Source organism: Symsagittifera roscoffensis, chromosome 10, assembly GCF_963678635.1.
Source record: "Symsagittifera roscoffensis chromosome 10, txSymRosc1.1, whole genome shotgun sequence".
Classification (NCBI taxonomy): Eukaryota; Metazoa; Xenacoelomorpha; order Acoela; family Convolutidae; genus Symsagittifera; species Symsagittifera roscoffensis.
This window is the reverse complement of record NC_087071.1, coordinates 6,802,531-6,815,802: the sequence shown is the minus strand read 5'-3', so window position 1 is coordinate 6,815,802 and position 13,272 is coordinate 6,802,531. Positions and strand designations below refer to the sequence as shown.

At 33.8% G+C, this 13,272-nt stretch overlaps 1 protein-coding gene across 3 annotated transcripts in view; it reads left to right on the top strand.

Moving 5' to 3' along the window:
• LOC134855355 (uncharacterized) overlaps positions 1-12,724 on the top strand; it is a 65,662-nt gene extending 52,938 nt beyond the window's left edge. For all 3 annotated transcript variants that reach the window (XM_063871854.1, XM_063871855.1, XM_063871853.1), the window contains exon 3: positions 10,816-12,724. In XM_063871854.1, coding sequence (XP_063727924.1) covers positions 10,816-12,500 — 1,685 coding nt within the window. In that variant the 3' untranslated portion in view covers positions 12,501-12,724. The remainder of the gene's footprint in view (positions 1-10,815) is intronic.
• Positions 12,725-13,272: the final 548 nt, after the last annotated feature.

Here is a 13,272-nt window from a genome sequence, read left to right as displayed (position 1 = left end):
TTGAATGAAAATGCTTACTTTTTTCTTTTTGTTAAGTAACGAAATGTAAAAATTGAATTAAAACTCAATTGACTGTTTCTGATTGGCAAAGAAACTTAATGAATCAACCTTATAAAAAAGCGTTTTTATACTAACATTGACGTAATCGCCTACGCAATTATCTTTTTATGGTAATGACGTCATTCTGCGAAAAGAAGTGACGTCACAGCCTACGCATTTTTTTAATGGTAATGACGTCATTCTGTAAATAGAAGTGACGTCAACAACCAAGCAACATTCCTTTTATTGTAATGACATCATTGCCTACGTCATTCCTTCGAAAGTTCTAGACTTTTCCATAAAAATTCTCAACTAATCAGAACTGAGCAGTTTCTAGACAGCTTTGGATCAAAAACAATCATTTTTGAAGAATGTAAATTGAAAGCTTTTGAACTTCCTCGAGCTACTCTAAAAGAGAAAAGAAAACTTTCCGTGTGATTGCCTTATTGATGAAATAATTGAAGATTCTTACTTTTTTCAAAAATTTTTGGTTGTTTATATTGTCCAAAATAGAGTTCTCCGACTAAAAAAAGGTCTTTTTTAGGGATAGTTACTCAGTCAAAGGGTTTATTTTTGATCCCCATATTGCTTATTTCAGCTATAAACTTACTGCTGAGTTACACCTGACTAGAAAAAGAAAATTTAATTATTTTAGAAAAGTTGAAGTTAATAAAAAGTCGTACAATAATATTCCAAAGACTCTTTTTCTTCCCAAACCCAACTCTAAAATTTGTCAAAACTCTCAAGCAAATTTTTTTATTTCTCCATTTCTTTAAAGATTTTCAAAGTTCAAAATCTTGCTTGATCAGGTTTGGAATCAGATTTCCAGAGATTTGCTTTGAAAAGTTCATCAATTTCGAGCTATCCTCTCAAACCTACATCAAAATCAAAGAACTTGACTATTTACTCAAAGATCAGCAACTTTTCATCAATTATAAATAAGAAAATCAAATAAATTGATGAGAAGACTTGTAGAGATGCTACTTTTATTTTTTTTTTGTTTATTTTTTTTACTTATATCGGCAATATTTCTTATTTTTACAACAAACAAAATTTGGTCATTTATTTTTGCTATTGTTTATTGTATATTTTTTCAATTTTTTTGGATAATTTAAGTCCTTTAAAGGTAAACTTATGTATGATTGAATACGACAACTAGAACAAAAATGAACATTTTTGGTTTGGAAACGACAATTTTTAAAAGTACTCAAAATGGAGTTTTTTTTCCGATTGGACACGACTTTTTTTGTAAGAATTCCATAAAAAGAAAACTGAAATTTGCCTACATCTCAAACATACATCAAAGTCAAAGAACTTGACTATCTACTCAAAGATCAGCAATTTTTCATCGATTATATACAAAAAAATCAAATAACCCATCGATTATATACAAAAAATTGATTTTATACAAAAAAAATAAATAAGGTACCACTCTCTTTTAACTAAAAATCATTTTATTTTCCATTTAACCAACGTCAACGACCTCCTCTCTCAGCTCCAAATAATTTAGTTTCAACTTAATCACCGTCAACTTCTTCTCTCGCAACTGTAAATTTAGTTTTTACTCTTAAGTTTTACTTAATCAACTTCCCTCACAATATTTTGCTCAAATTTATCTTCTCGTGCAAAACAACAACCTAATGTTCTCGGAAGATTTTTCGGCTTATTTAGTAGAAATCCAAGTGCGAGAAACAGTTTGTGGAGTTTTTCTGGCATGAATGGACATCCCAATCCAAGTCTGGCACATGTTGGAGGTGATGCGCAGAGATTTCAACGAACATCATATAACGCAAGTACCCCCTACAGAGAACCAACTTGGAGAAATGCAAGTGATGGAGGAAGTGGCCGAGCATGTGGGAATGAACTACCACGAAACTCTTGTCTCTAGATATGTGGCTCAACCATTCGACGATTTCCTCTTTCCTTGGAAAGATAGATTTGTGGACAACCACTTACCATCGAAAAAGAAGAGAGGTTCATTGAACCAAGATCTTCAGTCAGCGAACCACCAGTGCTGGAGGCAAGACCAGCTTTGCGCTCCATTGAGAACTTGCAAAATTTTGAGAACTCAGCTGCTCGACAGCTCTTTAATTTGTAAATATTTTGTTTGTTGTATTTTGTTTTTTAATTTAATTTCTTTGCTTAGGTTGCAAAGGTAAAGTGCTTTTTGAAAAATTGTTGAAAAACTTTGTAAAAAATCAAACTCAATATACAACTGGTAATTACTTTTACAAAGTTTTGTTAGAAAGATTGCAAAAAATTAAACCAATTTAACATCTTGTACAAGTTTCACTTTTTTTCACACATGACAGTACAAAACGATCTCAATTTTTGCAAACATGTTAGAAACTTCACATTAATTTTTGCACCATGCAAAAATTTTTATCATTTTTTGGCACACTTGTTAAAAAAATCAAAGAAAAACTTGTTAAAAATCAATATCGGAAAAACAAAATTTTAAGATACGGAATAGCACTCAAAGTCATTAATTATGAAAAACTTCTAGCAATAAATTAACAAAAAAAACTTTTGCGTTTTTCACATATGCATATGAAACCAAAACAATTTTTTGCATCTTGTAAAAATAATTAATTAAATTTTTGAAAAAGTCAAATCAAAATTTGCATCTTGCGGAATAACTGAGTTAATTTTTGCACACGTGTTGGAAGTTACAATTTTATTCGTTAAAAAAACTTTGGATTTTGAATAAAAACAATTTTGACAAGATTTTTGTTAGACAAATATTCAATTCTTCATAAAAAAATTGAACCTCACTATTTACAGTACCATAATCATCAATGGAACAATCAACAATTTTCAACAAATCAGTCTCATACTTCCAGTTTTGAACTTTTCGAATCGTTTCCTAGAAAGCTGATCAAAGAGTCTGAGTGGACGCAAGCTTCTGAGCAGAACTGAGATAGTGTCTTTTGAATTTTTTTCGCAGCAGACGTTCCTTACATCAATTGATTGAAAACCTCACCTCTTGATGAAATAACTTTGGAATAAAGTTTGTATTTGTATATAGTGTATATACAGTCAACAATTTGGTAAGTGAAAAGAAATTTATCTAATTTTAGCAAAATTTGATCGATCGATGATCCGATTAACATTAGGTGATATTTGCAACTTTCCACGATGGAATGAGGAATGGTTAGATACACAGTAGTTTTGAGTGTCAAGGAACTTTTCATAAAAAATTCTGAGACAGAGATAGAAAGAGGTTTTGCATTGTAGTCCGAATAAAAAGCTGGATATGCTTGACACATAGCAGATGCCATCTCTGATTAATTGTTGAAAATAATTTTTATCTACATTGAATTGCAAATAAGTAGTTTAATCACCTACGCAATGTCCATAATTGAATCGTCATCTACTCATTATTCCATTTAAGGTGGTAATACCTTATTTGGAATGTACAGTGAGTCATTTACATTTCCTAGTTTCTATATATTTACAAAAATCATTATTTTGAAATATCTACTACTGATCAGTTGGCTCTGAGTCTCAATTCAAAAATGTATTCACGAAGAGATAAACTTCCAAACTATGTTGAATTTGCTAAGAATCAAAAAAGAATTGGGAGGTTTTCCTGTTCCCAAAAACCCTACAACGAAAAAATTCACTTTGAACCTTGCTTCCAATTGCTAAAGACAAATGAATCGGGACAAATTGAAAAAACCCAGCAAGTCTTTGATGCTGAAAATCTTGGACTCGATCCTGTATTGGAACCCTATTCCGACAAAAACTCATCCATGGAGCAGGAACTGTGAACTGTCATGCGGTGCATGACGTAGCAACATAGAAGAAGTGAAGGATGTGTGTCACAATCACGAAGTACAGTTTGAACATGCCACACTACATTCAGATTCGACTCTTCGCTGCAAAGTAGAACAAAGTCTTGAAGCAAGTTGCCTATGTCAACTATACTTTAAACGAATTCAAAGAACTTGCCCAAGTTTTGGGAGATTTTATGTTTGTTGAGAACTCTAATTTTGTTGAGTGATGTTATGATAGTAATGTAATTCAATCATTCATCTTCTCGAATATTTTTTTTTAGATTTCTTTGAGCTGAGCAGTATGAGTTGGAACAATGTTTTTTCCAGAAATCTTGTTTCAAAACTTCAAAATAAATTAAGATTTTTTCATATCGTCTTACCAGAAATGTCGCAAAAAATTCACTAACAGCTTTGGATTTTATCCCCTCGTTTTTGTTTTATGTAGAAACATATATACAGTGCTGTAAATACAAAGTTGAAAACGAGTAACATTAAGCACCTTATCGATTTAATTTTAAATTATCCTAGAATTAGACTAAATCGGTCAGAAAACATCATATTAGATAATCGATGTTTTCTAAAGCGAAAAAATACCGACTTTCCCGATATTTACTGAACGATTTTGGCACCAACTCAAATTCCACCTAAACTTGTTATGAACAAGAATGCCAAAGCAATAGACAAAGGAACTTCGATTCCTTTCAAATCTGAAAAGGTAAATCTGAACAGATTGTATTCTAGGGTTAGAGCTGCGTACGGTTCTGTGCGAAACTTGAGTAGAGCAAGCGGATTGTCAAATAAGAAAGTAGAACTATTTTTACAAACCAAGATATCGTATACAAAATATGGTCCTCCGATCAGACGTTTCCGAAGGCTTTAAGTTTTTTTTAAAAATTCAATGGAGTTTGGTGCATGGACTTGGCATTTGTGGACAAACTAGCGAGTCGAAACAGTGGAGTCAAATATTTATTGAATGCTTTTGATGTTTTTTCGCGATTTGTCAGAGCTCAAAAAATGAAAACTAAATATGCCAATGACACAGTACAAGGTTTCAAAAAATAATTTCTCGAAAAAAAAACACTCCTGAAAGACTTTGGGTTGATAAAGGAACAGAATATGGGGGAGCTTTCAAAAACTTTTGCGAGGAATAAAACATTGAAATTTACTCGACAAAGAGTGAAACAAAAGCTGCAATTGATGAGAGAGCCATTCAATCATTAAAACACATAAAATACCGCTACTTAGTAGATCATGGTGACAAATCCATTCACAAGTTGCCGCAATTTGTGTCTACAATGAATTGTGGCATCAATAGATCTATTGGGAAATCACCTAGAGATGTCAATAATGCTAATTTCCTCTCATTTCTGTACAATAAACCTTTAACAAGGTATAAGAAACTAAAAATCAAGATTGGAGACAGAGTGAGAACTTCAAAGAATGATAAATCGTTCCGAAAAGGATACAAACCACAATTTACAGATAAAATTTTTGAATTTTCGGTAATATCTACTAAAAAGCCTCCTACATCTATCATCAAAGATCTAAACAAATAAGAAATTCTGGGAAAGTTTCATGAAAGAGGGCTGAGAAAATAATAAGCTTGAAAATAAACTAGTTTTTAAACTAAATTTCTATCGATCAGTTGTCATGGATTCTTTTACTATTGAGTTGGTTTCTAACGCTTCTCTTAATTGTTATCCGATAATTAGTCTTAGTTCTTTTACAAACTTTCTACCCAAACAAACACTTTTGAAAGGAGAATGGGAGGTTGCTATTTCAGAACTATCATAACCATCTTTGTACCAAAATATTACAGAGGGAAAGTTTAAATTCATAGGTGGTAGAGAAAGTTCTGAGGAGAAAAGGAAGATGTACCGATGAACATTGAACCAGGGTTATATCCAAGTATTGTTGATATAGTTGTAGCCATGAACAACAAAATGCGAGAACGTCTGGGTGATCAAGCTTTTGAAAATAACGGATTCCATGTATCAATGGAAAAAATTACACAAAAGTTTGTCGTTCATTTACCTGAGAATCAATCAGTGGTTATTATTCAAAGTTCTGACACGAGTCACATTTTTGGTATTGATTTAGAACAAAATCAAACAGGTGTTATAATGAAAAGAAAAGGACCACATTATCCTCAGTATTCTTACGACATTATGAGAATACACTCTTTGGTGATATATAGTGATATTATAGAATATAACACAGCCGGTGATACAAAAAATCCATTATTGCGTTGTATTCCATTCATCTCCAAAATAAAAAGTGGAGATAAAACTTCTACAGGACAGTATATGAATTATCAGTTTTTTGTTACAAATTTACAGTTTGAAAAACTAAAAAAAAAGTATTTACATAGTATCAAGATAGAACTAAGAAATAGTACCGGCGAAAAAATTGTTTTTGTGTCCGTAGGAGTTATTCGAGTTGTTCTCTTGTTCTGCAAGATTTCGATTAGTCATTTTTGATTTAAACTTCAATCGAAATGGTTGCTCAAAAGTCAGCTGATTTCCCTTTTTTCGAGGACATGCAAGACAACGTGGAAGAGGTTTTGGAGCTCTCGCGCAAACTCTTGGGAGAACTGCAATCCCCTTTATTAAAAAATATATAGTCCCAGCTGCGAAAAAATTGGCGCAGATTTGTTTGAAAACTCTGCTCCAAAAATTGGGGAAGTTGTTAGTGGACGTGAAAAAACTCAAAAAATTTGCAAAAGATTATGGAACAAAAACAGTTGGGAGTTTGAAAAAAGAAATACAAACGTAGAACAGGTGGAACCAGATCCATTTCTCGAAAAAGTAGAACGAAAAACAGTTGGTCTCGCAAAGACACTTTTGACAAAAAAGTTGAGTTAATACCAAATTATTTTTTGGTACGGGGCTTTTACAAATTCTTCATAGGAGATTTTTGAAAAACTTCCACTATTGGAAACAGTTATATCATCTTACACACAAGACGTATTCCCCTGCACTTCTCTGGATGAAAGCAGTATTGAGTTTGAATTTCAAACGGATCGTAATCTCTAATTGGATATGCGTGATACACATCTTAGTCTAAAGCTTCAATTATTCAAAGGAAGATTGTTTAATCCTTTCAGAAAAGTTAAAGCCGAACCTAAAGGAAAATTGGAGGAAGATTCAGATGAGGAACCACAAACTTACTTAACTGATGTAAGCAATCTATTACATTCTCTGTTCGCCAACTGTGAAGTTTATTTTAACAATACAATGGTTTACAATGCCAATGGTTTATATCCTCATAAGGCACAAATATCGAACGAATTCAACTCGTCAGCAGTGAGTAATAAAGGAATAATCGCTTGTCATGGATATAGTTTTGAAGAATATCCTGATGCATTTGATATGCATTCATTCACTGATAGAGCAAATTCTTTAGGAACAGGGATAACTTTTTCAGTCTATGGGAGTCTCGCCATTGATTTGTTTACTTGCGAAAAATTGTTGCTACCAATTACCAAAGTTCGAATTAAAGCTAGAGCTAATTTTTATATGCTATTTGATAACCCAAATGTCAGTCTGAAAATTGTTGATTGTTAACTAGAAAAATTTTAGTTGCTGAACCTAATCATCAATACTTGCAATGGAATCTAGAAAAAGAACCTGCTCAATACATTTACATGGAAACTATAGCAAGAACTTTCAACAGTCCATTTCGTCAAAACCAATTTAAACAGGAAAATATACTCAATAACTCTCCAATAAGAAGAATAGCTGTTGCAACGAATACAAATTCAGCTGTTGCAGGATCTTTTCATGATAACTCTTTCAGCTATCAGCAATTTCATATAAGAGAGCTTGGAATTTTTCGGGGTGGAAGAACAATTGTTTCATTAGATACAACTTCTCCTTGTCGACGTTATGTTACAACAATGAAAGCAATGCAGTTTAATGAAGATTTCACAGCTCCTCCTATGGAAGGTTTTCAAAATCCCTATATTTTAGTTTTTGGCTTGACTTAACTACAGGATGCAGCTGAACAGTTGCATTATCCAAAACTTAGTGAAGAAAGCTTGATATTAGAAATGTTTTTCCAGTTTCGCTTGGAGCAAGTACCGGAAGTGAAAGACTTGGTAGAAAGACTATCAAATGTTCAATTTGACAATTTCGGAACAGTCGCTGAAATTGCTTAGTTTTTTTGAGTTTTCAGGCTACTATAAAAGTTTTGCAGTTTTTTGGGACTTTTCCTTGTTATTGTCTCTGTTCTATCTATTTTGTTTTTCTTCAGACCTAATTCTCCAGAAAAAGCAGACAAAGAATGCTGTTTGATTGAAAACAAAATTCTTCAACCTAGACTGTAAACCAGAGTTCAATAACCTTTGTCCAGTTTACAAGTTTTGCGTATGGGACTTTGTTGATTCAATACCTACATGCGCGTAAGTCAATAACTTTAGTTTTTTCCAACCCAAATTACAATATCAAACTATATATTTCTTTGTTTTAGGTGTAAGTTAGCTAACAATTGCAAAGATGGATAATTTTTCACTTTTGCAAATTAATTGAAAGAATTCTGAACTCAGGTTCATGTACATGGGATCTTACCCTACTGATAAAGTACCTCAGCTAACAAATTAATCTTTTTCAATTCTGAACTCAAGCCCAAGCAATGATAGAGTGGAACACTGGATCATGATAGCACTCTTAAACAAACTTACTACTTTACTGATTCTTTGGGTCGAAAAAGAACAAATTATTCTTTACTAACAAAAAAATAGTGGCAAATGGTTCCCAGAAAACTACAAAAAACTGACAATTTAAATGGATTTTACGCAATTTTTTCAGCATTTCTTCTTTTTAAATTCTACCAGACAAACTTGAATAATCTTCATGAAGTGCATGTTTTGAATTTTATAAGTAATTTCATGTAATTGTGTAGTTTTTTATTTATAAGCGTAAAATATGGCAGTAAATTTACAGTACAATGCAGTGATTTATACACCTTCTTTGTAATTTAATTTTTTTTCTCGAAAACTTGACTTTTTTCGAAATTTCATCAAGCTTCAGATGAAATTCAGATAGATAGAAAGTAAAAGTATCTCATAAATTTTTATAAGATCAAATTATAACGAATCTTACCCTGTTTTGGAAATTTTTGAAAAAAATTTCATTTTTTTTGATAAAAATTTCAAATTTTTGCACAAAAACTTTTACTATTTTCTTATCATGCACCAAAAAACTAAATACAAAACCTTAACTGCACAATCTACACGTAATTAACAATTAGTTGTTCGCAATTAGAAAACACGCGCCGTGATTTTGGCAAAAAAAACTAAACCTTTCCACAAAAAAAACCAAAAAAAATTTCGTTTTTCTAACCCTTATCTTACCAACACACAAACCAAAAAATCTTACCATCGGTATTCCCTATCCTAATATCTTGTAGACTATATACCCAATCTTAATACATAGCATGGCGGACCGGAAATCTTTAACGTATCTTAATACATGGGGTCCGCCATGCACCTCCCATGATCACCGCCAACATCTACTACTTACAGTACAATAAAACGTAAATATGGGAGTGTAAAGTGTTGGAAAAATTTTTTTTAACTGACGAGGAAATCAACACTGATGTACAAACACACTTTCCTTACAAGAGACCGATGTACTTACACCGATATACAAAGACTTTTTCAAGGGAGATCCAAAATCTTATTTCTTCCCTAGAACGTGTTGCAGCACTCACAGATCCTAGAGCTGAACTAATGGCAATCAACCTAACATCAGCAACTACGTTTCATATGGTTTCTACATAAGAACAGTCAAACAACTGATTTAATGATTTTTTTTTCAGAGAAAAACGTTCAAGACGATATAATTAAAACAAAACCAAGAAATTTTTATGAACTTATGTTCTGTAGCAGAATTATAAAAGCCGTTTTTTGGATTTTAGGTTTAATTACGATAAAATTGTGATTATGATTTCTTTCGTACTTTTTTGTTTCCAAAAAAAAAGATTTTTTTTCTGAATTTTCAGTAGATTTAAGCTGGTAATAGAGTTGCGTTAAATAGTTAAAACATCATATAAAAAGTATCGCTCAAATAAGATCAAATCTTATCGTGTTTTGAAGTTTTTACAGAACAAAATCTCTTAGTTTTCATACATAAAATCTTACTATTTACAAACCATGAAACAAAAAACATTGTCCAATACCTTCATTCTTCATAGTATACACCAACTTGAGGTTTTTGCACAAATTAGTTTTTATTATCATTCTCTTAACCTGATAATGAAAACATTGTGTCTCAAAACATCAGGGAATCCATACGCTATCTTATTACTAGGAAATCTTTTACCCGTCTAATTGTTTAGAGAAATCTGTACCCTATCTTAACACATGGCAGATTCGAGTGCCGAAAAAAATCTACTCTCTCAACATCTGAAACCTTGCATCCTAATACATCGTGAAAGCTTTTCCTAATCCTAATAGATTGGAAATCTTTTCCCTATCTAAATGCATAATTGAGGGTACCGGAAAATAACAACACTCCTAATGCATTGGACACCACCGGCAGATGACGCCCCTCCCCCTTACCTGCTACATGTAACTATCTAAAGTTTCAATTTTGTTATGAAAAACACGTACGTTTTTGGATGACTTTTTATGGATGAACCTTCAACTTCTTTGCAATCACAAGTTTTGTCTCGTTTCCATTACTTTTTTTAAATTTAAATTTCAACACACGGAAGCGTGCTTAATGATTTTAAAAAACAAACAGAGAAAAACTAAACACAGTACTGATTTAAAAAAAAACAAAGTCATCAAATAAAAATGAAAAAATAAAAAACAATAAAAATAAAAAAAAAAAGAAATAACTCCGTTAAAAGTGTTTAGAAAAACTGATTCTCAAAAAAATTTAGATCAACAAGATTAGCAGCTAGAAATCAAGTTGTGATCAAACGCTTTCACTCTTTTACGAAACATGTGTTAGTGTTTTTCCTGGTATTACTTTAAAAACCTGTGTTTCAGAAAGACCCGAAACTCCATCTGTGAATTGCTGCGAGAAACACCCTGGCAAGGCAGTTCAATTCTATTGCAACCCATGCTCCAGTGCAATATGTCAAGTTTGCTGGGAACAAGATCATAAAGACTGGAAATCTCACGGAGTCACAACCATGAACGTTTACTTGGAGCCACAGCACAGAATCCAGTCACGAATCTCAAATTACAGAGAGCATTGTGAGAAGCTAAGTGAATTTTTACAGGAGTGGCAGGCTGTTGTGGCTCAAATTGGGACAGTTGAGCGGAAACAGGAATCCGTCTTGAGAAGCAAATCAGCGCGTGCGATTGAAGTGATGTCAATTGATGTGCGAAATTCACTGAAATGCCAGATGGCTGATATTCAGAAGTTCAAGGCTAAATTACTTGATCAATTCGGTAAAATTGAGCGTTCGTTTGAAGACATATTCGGCTACATAGTGGCGACTCGTGAGGATGATTGGAGTTCTAGCTCCGTGGTTGGTGGGCAAGGGCAGCTGATTGCAGAGGGTGGCATTAGGGTGTCAACTAGTGATAGTAGGCCAAGTGAAGCTGATGGGTGGAGTAACGTTGGAAGTGGCAGTTCAGAAGGAGGGATAAGTGTAGGAATGGAAGAGAATGTGGGGAGAGGGGCTGTAGAAAAGAAGGGCGAGAGGAAGGAGAGAGTGTTGGTTGGAGTGAAAAAAACAGGGAAGTGGAATGGGAAAATTTGGTGTGATAAGGCAGTATATAATTGGGAGACAAGAGAAGTGATGTGTTTTAACTGGGGAGAAGGAAGTGTGATTAGTGTAATTGGTGTGAACGAGGCCAATGACAAGTTGGAACTGAAGAGGACGATGGAGTGGAACAAGATCAGGGGAAATAAAGATCGGTTGTTGGACATTTGTATGGACGAAGTAAACAACACTATGTATGGAGTGGTTACACAGAAGGAAGGAGAAGTGAAGAGAGTGGAGGAGTTGGACCAGTGCAGTCTGAAGAAGAAAGGCAGCAGTAACACTGAGTTGGACACAAGAGGACTGCTCAATGGGGAGAGTGTACTTTGGCGCTTGGTATCAAAGAGAGACACAATCGCATTGGCAGTTAGAGGTGGGTTTGGTAATCATAAGTGGGATAGTGTGGCCATTTACAGAAATAGAGTGAGAAGAGTCCACACTCTGTCACATCTGGACATTAAAGTGAAGGGATTTATGTATTTGAGTGGTTGTGTGTTGGTCAATGAGACCACTCTCCTTCTCAGTTGTGGAATTGATGGAAATAAAGTGGCAGTGGTCTCATTGCCACTACAATCACTTCACAATCAAACAAGTTCTTCTTCGTCCTCACCCTCCTCTTCTGCAGACAGTACAGCGAATGTGAAGTATGTGATCCTCACTGGAGTGGATAATGTATGGTCCCTTGTTTGGACACCATTTGGACAACCACACGAAGGATATCTATGGCTCAGGGATTATAGGATTGATAACACACATGTGTACAAAGTAGACCTCGAGACAGACTTGAAGAATGTGGAAACTGGACATGAGACACAACTACAAGTGCATAAAATGTCACCCCTAGAGAACAAACTCACTCCATTGTGTTCTACTGATGACTCAACCATTTTTGCAATCAGTGAAGGAGTTTTTTCTAGAGGTTACCCAGTACTTATTAAACTAAAGTTTTCTTCCGCATGAACTCATTGTGTATTCCTGTTCATTACCAGTGACCAGCTCAGATCATCTCAACACTCATATTAGCTTCAAATTGATTCAAACTATGAGCCTGAAGACAAACTTGCGTCATTGTCGCGCACAAAACCGCATCCGGACAAGGACCGCATTTAGTTCTATAAACCGACAGAGCATCCTGATCATTACTTGATTCATTTCCGGAATAAGAGAATTTAAACTGTTTAAGTCAAAAATTGTTAAGTCATATTGAGTTCAGTTTGTCTTAATCGCCAGATTAATTTTTGTTATAAGAGTTTTTTTATAGAATTTCTGTTTTTAAAAAACCTACTTCAGTAAAAATCATTTAGTGAAAAAAATACAGCGAGGTTAGAAAAGTGCGGGGGGGGGGGTGTTTTTGTCGGGCCAGGGTTCTGATCGGTTCGTTGATTGAGCAGGTTTCTCTGGAGTTGCCTTTATCATCCTGCCCTGCGAATGTAAATCTGGGGTGTTTTTTTTTGATGGTTTCTTGTTTGTGGTTTTACTTGTTCTGGGAAACCTTGTTACCCCGCTCCTTGGTATTGCACAATGTTTTTTGATTCTTCTGATCATTGGAAGCAGTGTCAATTGAGATCAATTCCCAGTTTTCCCCTTTTTTTCAACTGGTTTTTCACTCCTTTTTCCTTCGTTCCATTTTTTGATCCTCATTTATCAATCAAAACACCGGGTAAAAAATTGTATTTACAGATCAAGGCAAAAACTGGGTAAAGTCTGAAATTGTGAAATAAATAAGAAAATC